Source organism: Phalangium opilio, unplaced genomic scaffold, assembly GCF_054372755.1.
Source record: "Phalangium opilio isolate 3A_F unplaced genomic scaffold, DU_Popi_V2 ptg000042l_1, whole genome shotgun sequence".
Classification (NCBI taxonomy): domain Eukaryota; kingdom Metazoa; phylum Arthropoda; class Arachnida; order Opiliones; family Phalangiidae; genus Phalangium; species Phalangium opilio.
In genome coordinates, this window is record NW_028324166.1 from 6,708,275 (window position 1) to 6,727,246 (window position 18,972).

The 18,972-nt window shown below is 38.5% G+C and overlaps 2 protein-coding genes across 2 annotated transcripts; both read right to left on the bottom strand.

Annotated features, from left to right (window-relative positions):
- Positions 1-72: 72 nt before the first annotated feature.
- On the bottom strand, positions 73-12,230 carry LOC149678738 (ATP-binding cassette sub-family C member 1-like). Its single transcript, XM_089835929.1, has 12 exons — positions 11,975-12,230; positions 11,007-11,097; positions 9,644-10,014; positions 7,781-7,948; positions 4,259-4,434; positions 3,947-4,052; positions 3,313-3,837; positions 2,778-2,977; positions 2,635-2,671; positions 2,463-2,588; positions 415-1,184; positions 73-350 (listed from the first exon to the last, which is right to left on the bottom strand). Exons 1-12 carry the CDS (start codon positions 12,098-12,100, stop codon positions 239-241), a joined length of 2,808 nt encoding a protein of 935 aa, XP_089692055.1. The 5' UTR covers positions 12,101-12,230; the 3' UTR covers positions 73-238.
- Positions 12,231-12,587: 357 nt separating this feature from the next.
- LOC149678739 (multidrug resistance-associated protein 1-like) lies at positions 12,588-18,878 on the bottom strand. Its single transcript, XM_089836678.1, has 10 exons — positions 17,164-18,878; positions 16,796-16,972; positions 16,527-16,640; positions 16,326-16,463; positions 16,133-16,270; positions 14,462-14,520; positions 14,067-14,369; positions 13,549-13,723; positions 13,232-13,486; positions 12,588-12,833 (listed from the first exon to the last, which is right to left on the bottom strand). Exons 1-10 carry the CDS (start codon positions 17,206-17,208, stop codon positions 12,603-12,605), a joined length of 1,635 nt encoding a protein of 544 aa, XP_089692804.1. The 5' UTR covers positions 17,209-18,878; the 3' UTR covers positions 12,588-12,602.
- Positions 18,879-18,972: the final 94 nt, after the last annotated feature.

An 18,972-nucleotide genomic window follows, 5' to 3' on the forward strand; every position in this document is an offset into this window, starting at 1 on the left:
ATAAACCTCTCCTGGTCGAGACGAGGGCTATATACCCAATTGAGAGATTTTTCTTAAATAATTAAATAAATAAATATAACTAATTCTAATTATTTTAATGTTTTGTTTGCCAAGTAAGCAACGCCAAGTGACGTTGCTCTATTAATAATAAAGCTAATGATAAAGGTTATTTGTTAGACTAGTAATTAACTGTACCTAACATTAAACTTAAGGCATAGGTGCTCAATTAAAAAGTTATCTAGATTATTTTGGCATCTTTGGCCAAATCGTAGAACATCGATTGTTCATTTCTCAAGAGAGCATCTGGAGAGTCGAATTCTACAATTCGACCCTGATCGAGAACCATGACCCTATGAAGAGTTAAAATATATCAAATTATCCAATCATTTTAAGCGGGTTTAACAATACACTAACTTGTCGTAGTCCAAGATGGTGTTTATTCTGTGTGCGATGGTGATGATGGTAGAGTTGGCGAATTCCTTTTTGATGGTCTCTTGAATAAGATCGTCGGTATCCATGTCGACGGAGGCCGTGGCTTCGTCCAAGATCAGGATCTTGGTGTTCCTCAACAAGGCGCGAGCCAAGCACACCAACTGACGCTGACCGACGCTCAGATTGTTACCTCCTTCGGCCACGGGGTGATCCAGTCCCTGCTCGAGTGAAGTCACGAAGGGCTTCAGGTGCGAGTGTTCCAGGGCGGCCCAAAGAAGCTGGTCATCTTTTTGTCCAAAAGGATCCAGGTTGAGTCTGAGCGTGCCCGAGAAGAGAACGGGCTCTTGGGGGATGATGGTCAACCGAGATCTCAAATCGGACAAGCCCAGTCCCTCCACTTCCACTCCATCTATGACGATCTGACCGCGCACCCCCTCGATGAGACGAAAAAGGGCCAGCGTGAGTGACGACTTTCCCGCGCCTGTCCGTCCAACCACGCCCACCTTCTCTCCGGCTTCGATCCTGACATCTATGTCCTTCAAGACCAAATCCAATCCTTCTCGGTATCTGGTGCTGTAGTTCTGGAAGACGATTTGTCCTCGTTGAGGCCAGTTAGCATGCGGTTGAAATTCTTGTTTCTCCAACTTGGCCTCGGACTCCAAACGACAGTATTCGTCAACTCTTTCTATGGAGACGACATTTGATTCTAAACCCGAAGCGGAAGCGATGAAGACTTTCAGATATTGCAGAAGCTGTAAGATCAAAATTTTAAATTAGTACGGTATTTGTATTTTTCTTCATATCCAAAAAGCCTGCACAATTTCTTTTCAAAATTTAGGGAAAATTATCATTTGCTAATTAGATTAAAAATATGATATCTTTTATTATCAGGACTTGATGTAAGGATAATGGTATTTCATCAAAATTATATACAGATATTAAAAAGAGTCTCGAATAAGCAGGGGAGAGGGTGTCAGGTCATATTTATACCCGTTTCCTCAATTTCCTACACCCTTTACACGTACAGTATACTTCAGCGTCATTGGGAGAAGTTAAAAAACTTGTAAATGCAAAAATGTCAATGTACCAGAATGGCGACCAAACTAGCTACTATACTTTACCTAGTGATGTGATATTACCGTAAGTTTTATAAACGGTAATTTACCGGGTAAAGGGAGAATTACATTAAAAATTTAAGAAAGCAATAAATACCGTTCAAACGGGAATGTATGGCATTAAATTTCAACAACGTTGAATTGTTTGCACTTAGCTACTACTTAGTTTTACTACTTTACACGTTTTATAACCAAGACGGCAGTTTTGGCCTTTCTGACTTGATCTCTAACTAAAGATTAAGTAAAAGACAAAATTTTAGCGCGCCTTTGTAAGTTCTGGCTAGCGACTGATCAATAATATTTGTTTAATGCGTAATGAGCCCTTGGCCCAATAAATTTAAAATAAACTTTTAATACATAATGAGCCCTTGGCCCAATAAAATGTGCACTAGCATGAGCGCGTCACCTCTTGGCATGGCTGACAAGCTATGGTGACTAAGAAAATGAAGATGAGATAACCACGATTACCCGTCAGTACTGCCAAACGGGAAATCGAGGAGTGGTATAGTCTAGTACATTTGGTTTTACTCCAAGAGGTTTTGACTCGATCTAAGCACCAAAGTTGCAAAAATGTTCAGAAATATACAGGAAAATTACCATTGTAAAATTACGGACGGTAAATTACCGACTCATATCTCTAGGTGTACCTAACTTAAAATTAAATCGCAACTAAACTTGATTGCAGTAATATTTTGCTTCGCTTGGCTATGTCAATCTTCCATTCAAACCCCTACATACAATTCCATCTCAAGATAGTCTTGGTTAATTGAGAAACTATAGGTCCATCTTAAATCCTCCAACTTTAGCGACGATTCACTTCAAGCTAGTGTCAAGATTTTAACGAAAAACCACCAGAGATTTTAGCTTTTGGAAAGGATATTGATGTATAGCTCCATCTTAATTTGTAGCGCTTACCCGATCGGCATTAGCCAAGATAAATCCTACAAAATCAGCTGACAGAGTCCCTTTGCTCAAAATGATGAAAACCGCGGTGAAAACAACAAGCAATTGCCCAAGATATTGTAGCGTACTGTGAGCCATCTGGAAAGAAATTTCATTTTATTGACTTGGAGAAATGAGTAGCGACTTGGAATGCTAGCCTTGCTTTGCAAGCATCCAGAGCGCTATTTCAAAGTTTAGATGCTAATAAAGCTGTTGCTCGAAAACGATAAAGAAGCGACTGAAACCAGGCTTTAACGATCAAATTACAACGTTCACTGAATGAAATACCTTTGCGCCATGTTCATCATGTAGTCAGCGGCAGTGCATTCGTCGATCAGTTTCAGGAAGTGTCCTTCAAAGTTCTCTCCGGCGTCACACGCCCTGATGACAGTGCTGCCAGCCACTGATCCTCCCACGTGCGAATACAAGAAGGAATTTCTCAAGCTTGTTATCCGTTTGAATTGGCGATTGCTCGACATCAAGAAACGCTGCGAAAGACATTGCACAATCTTCAGTTTTAGATGTAATTACCCCAGACGTGGGCGCGAGCACGCCGCGGGTAACATTTTCCAATAAAATATAATAATGCCAAAACTCAAGCGGTTCAATGTTTCAAAGATTTGTAGTTAACTTTAAATGTCGATAATAATCTAGACAATTTTTAGTCTCTTCTATTTTTCAATAATCTCATTTGAAGAGCTCCGAGCTCTGACCTGCAACCAACTCCCTGATTATCAGTCGATAGCAATTCCGTTCGACAAGTAGCAATTAAGAGTGATACTGAATAACTACTAATAAATGGAGGCTGAAATCAAGTTCCTACCTGAAGTAAAAGGTATCCAATGACAACAACAATGCAGGGAATTATGAATAATGGTAAATATATTGCAATTCCTATCGAGTAAACAATTAAAAATATCAACCCGAAATTGGTTAGTCTTAACATTAAAGGTAATTGCTGGTCGAGGGCATCGATATCTTGGGAGAAACGATTGAGTATCCTTCCAACCGGGGTCGTGTCGAAGAAGGACATGGGAGATCGAGATACGCTTTCGAGCATTTTCTCATGTAAAGAGTTTGCCGCTTGTAGACAGCGAAAGACGCAGATAACTGTGTTCAGTAACCCCGCAATGGATTGGCCTAGTCCGAGAACGAATAAGACCGCCATGCGGGTTGCCTTTAAGTCTGGGTTCGCTTTAAAATCTTCCTTGGAGTCCGCGCACCACAGAGACAGCCAGTACATTGATGTGAAATTAAAGACTACACCACTGGTGGCTGTTAATACGAATATCGAACTCCATGTTATGCCACAGGCCTTAAAATAATTTTTGTATTGTGATACGGATATCTGCAAATGGGTAATAACATTATCACCAGGAAAAAAGTGTGTAGATAGATTTAATTCTCAAGAGGCCAAGAAAAGTCTAAACTTCTCTCGTCTATTAAAGAGCACATACGTTTCCTTCTTTGAGCGTCTCTTTAGTCATAAGTGTTGCCTCAACTTCATCCGAGACTTTTCCTTGGGATGCAAGATGGCATACCTCAACTTTGATATTTAAAGTACTACAAAATTGCGTTAAAAATTTCATAAATTAGCAAAGCGTGTTCAACCTGAAAGTATCAGCTCAAAAAATAGTACACGCCGAATGGCGGTTGTCCACATATAAATTCACTCTCTCTTTACAGTACATGGTTAAAGTCTATGACTTGAAGCTATTCCACTTCGTACTGACGGTAGAAAGTGAAGCTATAAATCCAAGTTTACTCACGACGGTTCATCTTTATTCACGTCGCTCATGTGTTGCGTAAAATAATCTCTAGCCATTCCTTGACGACTCATGATTTCGTCATAGGTTCCCCTCTCAATGATTCGTCCGTTGTTCATGAAGAAGATCTCGTCCACTTCTCGTATGAAGCTCAAGTTGTGAGTCACCAAAACTCTTGTCTGCTAGAAATTGATATAGCATTTGTCGACTGAACAAGGGAGTTCTGAACAGAAGCAACTTTCAAAAGCGAGCGACTCATAAGGGTTATGTTCGATCGATACCTAGTCACTTACAGCAGCAATATATTTTTATCTTTATCGAGCTGCTACGGAACCAAATGGGTAGGATTCCACTTTACGTGACCCACCCAACTAACAATGGTTTCTAATTAATTGGACCATGAGGAGTCCGAAAAAAGTAGTTAAAAAATTATTTGGCCGCCGCAAGTTGGTCAAAAATATTTTTGAAAATTTTAAAATTCATTCACTTACCGCCATTACGAACGCTATCCGCTTAACGCATTCTGCACCAATCTTTGAAAATAAGCCGGGGGGGGGACTATAAGAAATTGATGGACTCTCGCCGGAATTATAGCTATGGAAATTTTTAGGTTTACGGAAACTGTTTATAAAAGGACAGAAATATATTGCGAGAAAAACTGCTATGTTTTGGGAAAATCGTTGAATTTTTTGCAAATTTGATAAATGTGAAGGACAATACTTTGGGAAAGGTGTCAAATTATTTGGGAATTTGATAAATGAGAAGGACGATATTTTAGAAAAGGCGTCAAATTATTCCTGAATTCGATAAATGTGAAGGACGATATTTTGGAAAAGGTGTCAAATTATTCCTGAATTTGATGAATGTGAAGGACGATATTTTGGAAAAGGTGCCAAATTATTCCCGAATTTGGTAAATGTAAAGGACGATATTTTGGAAAAGGTCTTTACATTTATCAAATTGGCGAAAAATAGGCACTCTTTCCAAAATATAGTTGCAATGACTTCCAAAAAATTAATGTTGACGTTTGTTAATTGACCAATAGTTTGTCGCCTTTTCCAAAATATTGTTGAAATAAATTGACGCCTTTTCCAAAATATTGTTGAAATAAATTGACGCCTTTTCCAAAATATTGTTGAAATAAATTGACGCCTTTTCCAAAATATTGTTGAAATAAATTGACGCCTTTTCCAAAATATTGTTGAAATAAATTGACGCCTTTTCCAAAATATTGTTGAAATAAATTGACGCCTTTTCCAAAATATTGTTGAAATAAATTGACGCCTTTTCCAAAATATTGTTGAAATAAATTGACGCCTTTTCCAAAATATTGTTGAAATAAATTGACGCCTTTTCCAAAATATTGTTGAAATAAATTGACGCCTTTTCCAAAATATTGTTGAAATAAATTGACGCCTTTTCCAAAATATTGTTGAAATAAATTGACGCCTTTTCCAAAATATTGTTGAAATAAATTGACGCCTTTTCCAAAATATTGTTGAAATAAATTGACGCCTTTTCCAAAATATTGTTGAAATAAATTGACGCCTTTTCCAAAATATTGTTGAAATAAATTGACGCCTTTTCCAAAATATTGTTGAAATAAATTGACGCCTTTTCCAAAATATTGTTGAAATAAATTGACGCCTTTTCCAAAATATTGTTGAAATAAATTGACGCCTTTTCCAAAATATTGTTGAAATAAATTGACGCCTTTTCCAAAATATTGTTGAAATAAATTGACGCCTTTTCCAAAATATTGTTGAAATAAATTGACGCCTTTTCCAAAATATTGTTGAAATAAATTGACGCCTTTTCCAAAATATTGTTGAAATAAATTGACGCCTTTTCCAAAATATTGTTGAAATAAATTGACGCCTTTTCCAAAATATTGTTGAAATAAATTGACGCCTTTTCCAAAATATTGTTGAAATAAATTGACGCCTTTTCCAAAATATTGTTGAAATAAATTGACGCCTTTTCCAAAATATTGTTGAAATAAATTGACGCCTTTTCCAAAATATTGATGTTGACATTTGGTACTTTCTCAATAATTTGTCGCCTTCCCAAAGTGTAGTTGCAAAAAAACTAGACTCCTTTTCTGAAATATTGACGTTGACATTTGCTAATTTCCCTATAATTTGACATCTTTTCTGAAACATAGTTGCAATAGCTCTATGCCTTTTATTTCAATTTTTTTTCCAAAAAACCGAATTTACCAAGGATTTGACACATTTTCCCAAAAATACACCCATTCCCATTTGACAAATATCCCAAGGATTTGACACATTTTCCAAAACAATGTTGAGTGAATTAAAAAATTCCCGAATAATTTGACGGCTTTTTCCAAAATTTACCGTTATCAATTATCGAATTCCCAAAAAATTCAACGATTTTCCCTAAACATTTCAGTTTTTCTCGCATTTATATTTCCGTCCTTTTATCCTAAGCCTAAAAAATTCCATAGCTATAACTCCGGCGCGAGTCCGTCAATTTCTTAAAGCCCCCCCCCCCCCGCTTATTTTGCAAGATTGAGTGCAGAATGCGTTAAGCGGATAGCGACTTCAATGGCGGCAAGTGCAAGGATTTTAAAATTTTCCAAAACTTTTTTGACCAACTTGCGGCAGCCAAATAATTTTTTAACTACTTTTTTCGGACTCCTCATGGTCCAATTAACTAGAAACCATTGTTAGTTGGGTGGGTCACGTAAAGTGCAATCCTACCTTTAAGAGTGTATCCGGAGCCTCCGGAATGAACTAGGCCCATGCATGTCAAATTTTATGTGGGGAAATATCCAGTTTGTTAGAAAAAATATTTTCACCATAGAAGGCGCTTATTTTTCCGTTGTGACAGGGGTCTTCCTTAAATTATCGTTGATATTTTAGGGGTCAGTCATAAAATTTTTATGATAGAGAAAAGTTTCATCCTAAAATTAACGTAAATGTTTTTGGGGCTATTCACTTTTTACTGAATCTTTCGGTTAGATGGTATTGATGACAACAAAATAAATTATTTCAATTAAAATAATTCAGTAATAGTTATAAAAACGTATACTTACAATCCGCGACCTTGGCCCAAATACTTAAGCAGTCGACAGGGTCACGGGGTTGAACTTTGTTTATTTATCGGTCGTATCAGCGCCCCCAAACGGGAAAACACGGCGAACTAAATTAGTTAAAAAAATATTCTTGCTTCGCCACACGCATGGGCCTAGTTCATCCCGGAGGCTCCGGTGTATCTATAAAATATCAGCTAAATATTTCACAATAAAGAGACCATGGTTGGCAAAAACCAGTTTAAAACCGAGGGGAAAAAACTAGTTTTTGCCACCGTAGTTTAACCTAGTTAAAACCGCGGTGTTTTCCACCCCTTTCTAAAACCTCCCAACCCTGAATAAAACTGATTATTTTCCGGGACTACTATTAAACTACTATTGGGATTTAAACGAAACGACATGTCAACCCCTCATTTAGATTAATGGACGCTAAACGCTTTCATAGAAAATATAAAAGTAGCATTATTTACTTTCATTCGAAGAAATCCCTTTGGTCCGATTACTTCGTTGAAGAGATGTTTGGCCACGTGCGAGTCAACCGCCCCCAACGGGTCATCAAAGAGGTAAACGTCATCATCGCGATAAATTGCTCTAGCCACGTTGACCCTTTGCTTCTGACCACCACTCAAGTTGATACCCTATCATGTTAAATTAGTAAACGAACACATTACTAACAAAAGAGCCATCTATGAATGAAACGTCGCGACGCCAGGTTTTTCGAGTACAGAGCATTATATTTTTCAGTTTATTTCCCGTCAAACAGACCGTATATGGAAGGCGTTTATCTGGCATGTGCTCGATAACATCAACTGGACTATGTTAAAGGGATAGAATCGATGTTTTGGCTACTAATGAAAAGATTTCATATTTTAAAATCAGATAGAACGTAAAATTACGTTTTCAAAAATATATATATATTGATACTTTTAATAACTTAACTATTTTTAATTAATTTTTAAAAGTATTGTTTTTTGGGACTACTCCGATCACTACCCCCTCCTGCGTCGTTTGGCAAAAACACGGTTGAAACATCTACCCACCCCTCCATAGTCTACCAAGTAACGAATTATCCGAATTTGAATTTTCCTCACTTGACTCACGAATTTCGAAAGATTCAACCGAGTCTAAACTATCGGATTCTACTACAGAGTCAGGCCCGTCTGATATTTCGGGTTCCGAGCTACGACTCGACGTCGACGATGACATTTTCTATTTGGCTCCTGTAGCAGACGACGGAAAAAAAAACCTACTATCCTCAACTTGAGTTCCCCTACATTCTCCTATTTCCAAACAACCAATGAATCAAGAGACATTTACAACGTCATAGTGTGAAAAACAAGTTGGGCAGTATTTCGCGGCTAGTTTGAATTTCAAAATATCTAACGTACTTTTCTTAATTTTAAACGTTTTAATTCGATTTTTTTTTTTTGGCACACATAATTTTAGGCACATTTTTTTACCTAAAACTGCCCTCATCTTGTACTAGTCGGAAAACGTTGATCGTATCCCTTTAAGCACGGAATCGCGACACCTTTCTTGCTCTTTAGCGTATCTAAGGACTTGATAGAGTAACCATGTTAAGCCGTACTATCAAGTTGGATGTATACGAGGGGAGACACGTTCTGGAAAGGGAAGGTGCAAAAACAGAGGCAGATAACGCATGCAGTGAGAAGCAAGCCGTTGGTAATGGTACGTGTCACGTGATCGTTGTTGGAAACGAGGGATATTCAAAATTATCAACAAGCTCATGAGGCTAGAGCAAGGAGGCTCGAATGCATGCGCGAGAGCTTGCGCTCTCTTACCGTGTGGTAGTTGCGGTAATCATGGTAACCGGGAACGGCACAGTACCGGTTTATGAACGGGGGACTACGTGCATTTTGTCTGAACTAGCATTCAACCACGAGCCTAAACTCCCACATTGGGAGGAAGGCGGTCGAAGGGTTTATCTAGTATATTCTTCTCGCGTATATTGGCTTACTATTTTGCGCCATCTCAAGACAGAATGTACTATTTTCAAAAAAATATTGTACTGATTGCGCAAGTACAGCCAACGTACATTTTTTCTTATCAAGATTATCACGAGAGGGCATTTCGAAGTGCGAGATGTTGAGGGAAATCTATTGCCGCTTGCCACATGATAAGTCTTAACCAAGATATCCAAAATCTCTCTCTTTCTCCCGTTGTGGGAGTTAAGATTCTTGGTGTTCAATCCTCTGCTTTTCTATTTCCGAATGGATAAATAGTGGAATATTGCAGAGGATTGACAAAGCCAGATTTTCTTGTTCATAATTCAGTTGTTTTCTCACAACATTTAAGGTATGAATAATTCTTACTCTTTCTCCAATCTCCGTTTTGTCGTCAGCGGGTAGTTGGTCGAAATCTGGTTTTAGGGCGCATGCGCGTATGACGTTGTCGTATCTTTTCTGGTCCAGGCCGTCGACGAAGAGTATGTTCTCTCTGAGTGAGGCGTTCTGGATCCAGGGTTGTTGAGTGACGTATCCCACTCTCCCAGCCACTCTTACCTCACCCTTCACCTTCTGCATCTCGGAAACCAAAGCGGACAAGAGGGAAGACTTGCCAGAACCCACCGGACCCACCACGGCCACCAACGAGCCGCGGGACACATTCAAATTGATGTCCTGAAGAGACGCCGCTCCTTCGTCTTCCAAGCTCCAGTAAAATGTTCCATTCTGGATTTTAATTGCTGAAATTTCATAGGAATAAATTGATGTTAACATTGATCAAAACTAACCAATATTGAGAGGACAGTTTGAAGATATCTTTGAACATTCTAAAAGCTACTTCAGGGTTTCCTATTTAGAAACGACACGTTGATTGGCTAATTTTCAAGGTAAGATTTTTAAGAAGATAGTTGTGTCTTTGCAGGATTTCCTTCAACATAGCCAGAATTAATTTTAACCTGCGGGATAGGACTTATACCATAAGTAAATCACATTAAACCGATTGTCCCAGTAAATCAAATCCCGTCAGACTGATTCCCAATAAACCGCATTTTTATTCATGGTTTTTGAAATAAAGCTAATTGGGCAGTTTCTGTCCATTTGGAATTTGATTTATCTAATAGGAGCAAAGTTTGGAAAGATTGAGTGAAGAGCAAATTGATTTATGTATGACATCGTCTCGCCATCACTTCGTGGTGGAATATAGGATCGAATTCCCGTAAAGGAAGTTATATTTCTTGGTAATGATAATCATGTAATTGTTTTTTAATCTGTCCCTGAATTCCTGGATAGATAACAGTAAAGTAATAGTTGAAAGTAAGAAGTTCATTAGCAACTACTTAGGCTAAAATTTAAATTAAGGGCTTTGGTTTAGGTTAGCTTAGGCATAAGCATGTCTATTTCTTAATAAAAATTGCAAGATTGCCTTCAAAAACATACAATATTTAACAAACAGGATATTTTTAATGCCAATTTTATGAAAATGACTCGCAAAGCAATTTTGGCGCTATGCCTTCTACTGGGATTTTCCCAATGGGACATTCAGTTTAATGGGATTCCAGGGATATTAGATGCCAATTCCCCGGATAGGTGGGTTAAGTTCTGAAGAAGTTCGCGCTTCCACTTTTAAACACAATTAATTTTAAATTTAAATTTATCTCTTTGTGTAGGAATCGCTGCTGTAAAAAATAAGCGACCCATCTGGTTTTTTCAAGTCTCTGATAAATTGACATACCTAATGGGGCGTCGCTAGCCATCTGCTGAACGTAATGCTTGGTTTCCCCACGACTAAACAGGTTTGCAATTCTTCTTACCGAGACGTGTGTCTGTGACAAAATTTGTGGATTGCGTCATTTTAAGGTGTATTAACTAAAGGGAATGTCAACGTGACAATTCTGTACGGTTCTTCTTCTAAAAACAATTCTTTTTTTTTTTTAAAAAAAAACGTTTTGTACTAGAAATAATTTGTACATGAAATTAGTTTTCGTTATTTAATGACATCAACTATAATATCAAGGCTTTCTTTAATAGTAGGACGAGGGCAATTGAGTGAAACATAATATCAAATATATATATATATATATATATATTAAAACCAAAAACGGATTTATATAAGAGAATAAGGCTGATAGATGGCGAGCGCGAGCTTTGAAATTATAAGCCACTCCCATCAAAACATACAAAGTAGTCGAGGATGGGTACGGAATTTGCTTGGTTCAACGTGCTTCTTACATAAATCCGTTTTTGGTTATATGATTTCCTGAATTGTGGTGAACAGTTGGTTGGTTTTTAAGTTATTCTTTGTGTTTCCTTCGTATTAGAGTTACGAGCGTTTATAAAATACATTTCCTAAACAAACTTCACACTAAAAGAATAATTTTCACGTAGACTACGCCGTCAATCACTGACTCTACCCATGAATGATCAAAACAGTACGGCCAGTAGTAAACCAAAACAAAGGCCAAAATTATATTTTTTCAAATGACGTAGATAAAATTGCCTGTGATTGGGTGAGAGCTCGACGCCTCGTCTGCTACTGCTACATTACATATACTTTTGTTAATATTTAAAATTATGTTGGAAAAAATGCCAAATCAAAAACCAAGAAACTTTCAAATCTTTCGATCGTAAAACAGTTCAAATATTTCGTAGAAGAAGCAAACAGTAGATTAATCTTTTGACCCTCCCCGACACTGTTCTTACCAAAACTAGGGTATTTATTAAATCCGGAAGCGTAAGCATTGACGCCGCTAATAATCGTACCAACTGAAAGGAGACGAAAGCTTTCCTCGAAGTGAGAACGTTATCGTTGTCAATTAATACGTACATGGCAAAACTCGGTGTAGTTATCTGAAAATTTAGAAACAATACCTGTACTACGAACTTAAAATCAATATGGAGGTAAACGCGTTTGTAAGCCCTGATTTTGAACAGTTTGAAAGAGATGACAACCAACAGTAAAACCAGCAACCGTTTTCTTATTTCATAGCAGGAATGTGGCGTAATCGCCTTTCATGAGCCTGGCCAAATTAACCATTTAGAGATTTCAGAGATATCTGCCTTCTTGAGTGGAGTGAGAACGCTTGTAGAAGAGACTGATGCGGAGCTGAAATCTTTACAGCACGATCATGATGCTCTTAGTTTGTCATGCGATGGAAGTGGTGGTTGGTGTGTTAGTGGTGGTTTTCCCCTGATTTGGAATATGGTCTGACTTAACTGTTAAAGGTAACTTGTGAGGGGCTATTCACTTCAAATTTCATTACGTCACTAAATAATAGGGAATTGGATAGTTTGTGTTCTAATTTAAGTACATTACGGTCATACGACGTGACTATACAATATGAGTTAACGGTCGTACCAAAACCGGAATGAGACCAGTTATAAATAAGTTTATTCCTTGGAAGATTCCTTGTTTCTTCATGAGTACAATTTCTTTCTTCCTGATTTCAAGAACGATTCTCTGGAATGATCTCTCCCAGGCGTACAACTTCAAGACGCGGATTCCGTTCAAGATTTCGCTCATCATTTTCATTCTGTTGTCCTTCAGCTTCATCAGCTCAACCTATTAAAGGAGATAATTGAAAAAAGGCCATTCACAGAAGCTCCACAGTTTCTATTTGCCCCTATAAAGCGCAACAGGCTTAAAGGGTCTGTAAAGAGACCATTAGGGGTGGGTAAAATAATTTGAATTACGTCAGACACGTGACTGAGAAAACGCGTGGTTTGAAGAGGCTTTGTTCATTCATTTCGAGAACTAACTCAATTTTGCAAAAATACAAGGACAAGGTATCCTGTTCCACTCGAAGTAGAGCCTTTGTATCTTGGCATCACGTGGTGTCTGTGACGTATTTGAAATAATTTTTACTCACCCGAAGTCGCCGTTAGAATTTGAGGTTGTTTTAAACTTATGCGTATAGTACCAATTACGGTCTAGTGGTGTTTTCATTGGATAGCATTTACCTGTAATTCTTTGTATTTCTTAGTGCTGACATAGTTCAGAGGAAGAAGAAATACAATAGGTACGATGCCAGCAAAGGCTGAATAGCCCAGTTCTTGATACATGAAGGTAAAGCACAGCATTAATTGTACCGGGACCGACCACAAGAGGCCCAGTTGCGGCGACAAAATTTGGAATCTGTTCGTATCGACGTACATCGTGTTTAATATTTCGCCCATTGCCAGGTCACGTCGATCGCTGCCAGTCAAGCGAAATGTCTACTTGGACGACTATCGTTAATGAACTATAGCGTCCCAGTATCACGATAACCCTAACTTACTTTTTTGTACAGAAGGTGCATGGTGGCGGATTTGAGTCTCAGTCCTAGTTTGGTGTGGAAAATGGCGCTGCCTTCTTGCAACAAAGATTGCGCAAGACCGGCTAAACCATAAAGGCAGGCGTAGAATATCCCCTTCCACAAAGGATCTTCGCTCGTAGAGTAATCAATAATGGAACTGAAAATTTAAGCGAGACTACTGGTTAACTCGGTTCCAAGGTTTACTTAATTCAGAGTGGGCAACCACTTGCAATCTCAATAATAAAGAATATTCGGAGGAATGAAAACATTCAGACAGCTGACCCACAGAAACAGATTGGACCTTTCTCTACACTTCAGTTCCTACCAAAGAACCAACTGGCAGCAACAAAAAACTTAATTTCTCGCTTTAGGTGAAAACCCTCTAGGTCTAAAATCTCATTCTTTTCATTTGTATTTAATCTTATTTTCTTGATTTCCCATAAAGAAAAATTTATGATGTTATGACATTTCTTATTTCGCTCAAAAGTGAAATTACTTACCCTGTCAAAAGGGCAGGACCAATAGACACTACGTCGGACAGAACTTGAAAGAAAACACCAGCAATCAAGCAAGGCTTGACTGTCCTCAACAAGGGCCTAGTGATTGACTCTCTTTGATTTTGGGTTCTGTTTCGTTCTTCCGAAAAGCTTTTCATTTCCATTTCATCGACGTCACTTTTGTTCTCAGCTTTGGTCTTCCAGTGTTTTTCGAAAAGGCGCGAGACAGTAAGCGCTCGCTTTGCGTCATTCAAGTCGTACACATTCGATGGCTCCAGGTTTTTCTTCCAACCTTTCCACAGGGCGCTACAGTTCGTTAAAAATACAATGAGCTGCACTGCGGAAATTTCTTCACGTAAGGTCAATTTATAAGATCTCAAGACCGTGAAAAGATATACCTTGTAAGCCATGAATGAACCATGCGTGAACAAAACGATGCATCATCTTCCCTTGATTTCTTAATTTTTGTACATAATAATTTTTTTTATAGAAAAATTAAGTGTCCATGTTCCATAACAGGCATACATACAGCTTGTAGGAATCATTGTATAGACATTTTCTCGTCGTATTTTCGGGAAGAGCGAGACTACTATTATGCATTATGAATTTTCAGGGGCAGATTAAGGGGGCCGGGGCGAGGGGGCACTGGTCTTGGGACGAAAGGCTTGTTGGGGGTGTAACGGGTTAAACGACTCCCGCGAGCAACATTTTTATTTCCCTTTTATATCATACTTAAGGGGGCGCATATTATCTCGGCCCCCGGGTGCAAAATTGCTTAATCCGGCTTTGTGAATCTTACCAGGAGATAAATCAATCTCTCTCCACGTTGAACCTTATTCGTGCACCCGAACTCTCGTTACTAGCTTGGGGCTAGTGTTGGACGCGCTCAATTTGGACGCCTCCTACACTGTCAACGGCCTACATGATATAACGCAGTGTGAACTCCTCGCGATCTTTCTTGCCCTCCGTTTCGCTCAGGACTTCCCCCATCCCCAGGTGATCATAGCCACGGACTCGACTAATACTACACAACCATCTGGTAGCTACTATCCAGCAGATGATTGCGACTGGCCCACAAACGGTCAATTTGATCTGGTGTCCGGCCCACGTTGACATACCCGGGAACGAGAGGGCCGATAGGGCGGCGAAGAGAGCCCTCGAGAGGAACCAACACGTACCTGATTACTGGCTCCCCTATACCCAACAGACTTTAAAACGCACCTTCACTAAACTCCGCCGAGAACGGTTCCTCCTAGACTGGGCAGGCTCCCGCGAGGGGCTTATTCAGGCTAACTACCGTCTTCACCCATATCCAGACCAAGTCACGGGACTCCGCCTTCCCCGCCCCCAAGAAACCATCCTCGCCCTCCTCCACTGTCGCCGTTGGATGACGAAAGAACGTTTCTTTGCCTTGCACAAAACTTCGGGCCCAAACTGTGCCTGGTGCCACACTTTAGACACGACCGAACACATCCTATGCTGTTGCCCACGATACAGAACGCTCCATACCAAACTCCAAGAGCTGCTCCCGCAACACCGCCTCTCGCTCCATCAGGTCCTTCGACGCACTATGGCCGGCGACAGGAAAGTCATAGCGCTGGTGATCAAAGTCTGGGCCGCCTACACTGGGGCAGTGCAGATCAGCTCATGACACTCCGTTAAAAACCAACGTGGGTCTTAAGCAAAGTCGGGGAAAAAAATAAAAATACTGTCTCTACACGTATCTATTAGCTAATAACTACTCCTAAACATTGTATCCTTGCTGTGTCAATACGACGGGCCCGAGGGAAGCCTATCGGCTACTCCCACTTGGCCCAGCTAATTCTAATAAAAAAAACTCTCGTTACTACTAATCATGAAACTAGCACAGTTAGAATGACGTCAGAATTATGAGACAGAACTCGCATAGAAGTTAACATGGGATATATGGGGCACAATGATTCCTTTTAGCTCTAAGCATTTCCGTACACAATTATGTCTCTAAAACCGTACTGAGAGCTAAATCGAGAAGGCAAGAACTCCAGTGTCGAAATTTTATTACAGAAACAACAAAATGTGTGGAGTATTACCATTTTGACTTCGATTGCGGACGTATGCTTTTCGTAGTGCGGAGAGGCGTCACTCAGTGTGTGTAATACGAGGGTAATTACAATCAAAGGGTAAATTACACACTCAATTACCAACCCGAAATAATCATCTTTGTCGTTCTGAAATTTTTCAAGTTTCCATTTTTCCGTATATGTATAAGAAACCTTCGCTTACTTTTAAATAGTATTTCAAGATGGTGGATCTCAGTGTGATAGTTTGCGTTAGTGTTAAGACAAGCCAAAACATTGTCAGGATTCCGGACGACACCGCGCCACCCCCTCGGCCGTAGACTATGAGGAATAATGCCAGGATCTGCAACACGCCAGTTCAATTTATATCATTAAAACGTTAGATGCGCGTTTTAATTTGTCTTACGTAAGTTCCAAATTGAAGGATGATAGCCAAATTGTCAGCGACTTGAAAATCGCCGTAATATATCTGTTTACCAAATTTTAAAGCACTAATTGCGGCCAGCAACAAACCCAAGATCTGAAAACACAAATGGAAGACTAGTACCTACGTTTTAGAAACTTTTCGGACATATAATTTCACGAGAAGTGGAATAAAGGGTGCCAAGAACGCGCTCATTCTGTACAGCGCATTTTGTGCTTTACAACGACGATCCTCGCTCAATAAGGACTCACACTTTTAGTAATTGAAAGATAAGAACAACGGACGCTTCGCCCCTCCGACTTGGCGATCAGCGCAACCTCCAATGGGAGTAACAACCAGAGTATCGCGCATGGCACCCAGACCAGGATGGTCTTTTGAAAACACGGAGTGAAGTCCGGATCATCTGCGTACCATGTTAAATTGGCGTCCTATTAAAAACAATTACAGACTTCGTGATTAAATGCAAAAGTCATCAATTAATATAATCAGATCTTTCATATAAATTGAATTCGTTGACCATGGTGAGACTTAATGTAAAAATGTTTTAAAAACGTGACAGATACTTTTTAAAACATTTTTACAATCAGTTCTTTGTTAAAGCAATAAACAAGTAACATACCCAAAATGGAGATTTACAAAAGTCATCCAATATGAAGGAACCCATTTGACGATGAATATCACTGACTTTTAGCAATTTGTTTGACAGACTAGTCGCTGTGATGTTATCAGGCGTGACTGAGGCGTCTAAATAATCCCTTCAACGTGTTTTTAGAAAACCGTTTCAGTGTTGTTTGAAACTCTACATAAAAAGGCCTTGAACGAGTTTCACTCGCATAACACAACGATTTCGTCTACATTGGAGCTGAAGAACAAAATGCCAGACTTCAGGGAGAAAAATGATCTTTTATGGACTGTACATTTCTCCTTAATCGTGGGAAAGATGATATGTTAATCTTTGGACCGCTGATTACAGACTAAGTGTGTTGAACTTGAAGAGTAAATTTTATTTAACTATTTATCCTTGTAAAGATAGTTTAATCCTTAATTCAACTGAAGAATTCGTTCCAATTTGAGGAAAGATACGATAGGTCTAAATCTCAAATTACAAAGAATAAAACCACGTTAAGGCTATAAAGAACGCATAGTTTTTCTAAAACCAAATCCAAGATAGTGGCCTTCAATTTAAGAAAGTCAAATTTAGGCTTTAAGGCAAAAGCATTTAGAAAAGGTGAGCCTTTGTAGACCCCATAATCTATCGGGGGCCCTTGTCATGTGCCTACTGTGGATAAAGGGTATTTCCTCTCCACAAAATATTCAAGAGTCTTTAAAAATTAATGGTTGACTTTAAAAATCAAATTCATCAAGATTGTTTCATTCGGCCTTTAAAATTCTCCGTTTTCGATGTAGTTGGTGGTGTTTTAAACCTTTCTGGATAAACGGTGACTGTGCGTAGAGGAAGGAACTAAAATCCCCTGTATTGCACACGTTGGTTAGCGAGAGTGTTCTACATCTGAAATATAATTCTAGGTTTCTCGCTTGCAACGCCTTTTTGCCAGCGTTAAATTTTACAGTAAGATAATAATTCATGTTATATAAAAATAACAACCTTTCTCTACTCTGATAATACTCAATCGCTGAGATATTTGAAATAAAATGTAGAAAATAAAAGTTAAATTTTGATAAAGGGAAAAGTGAAAAGCCACTTATAATTGACCATGGTTGTTGAAAACATGTAAAATTACTATCCACAACATTTTTTCTTCTGTAGTAATGTTCATGTAGAAATGGTTAGGGAATTTCAAATTCAAAGCACTAGTAAGCACTTTCAGGAATTTTATTATGATAAGGTAAACTGATTAACGGCTTACCACTTCAAATAAGTTTAGTTTTAACCAGAAGTAAATCAATTCAAGTTGGGAAGGTTAATTTTTTAACCGAATTGAAATTATTTATGTGGACAGGGCTTCATAACGTTAAATGGAGTATGAAACAAATCTAAGACTTTTTATTTAATTAATAAAATCAAATTAATCAATGAACTAATTCATTTATTACATTATTTTATTAAGCCCTGGTGGGTACGCCATTTCTTGTTGCTGCTATATGCGCGGTTTTGTCTCGAGGGAAAGATTCGGGATTGTAAAATTAAACTGGAAAAACAAAGAAACATTTTGGCAATTTGTTTCGTTCATTTCGAAAGAAAAGAAAATTGATTTATGTTTTCATAGAGGGCGAAGAAATATACCCCATCCAACACTCTTAAGCATGCCTAAAGATAACAAAAATATTTAATAAAATTGTTCGGGAGAAGCGCTTCACAGTTATATAATATTTTAGGCTAAGGATTTTAAACGTCTAATTTTGATTTTATGTTAATAAAACAATGAAATGAAAATATGTCAAAGGAAAGTAACTTATTTTAGTTCAA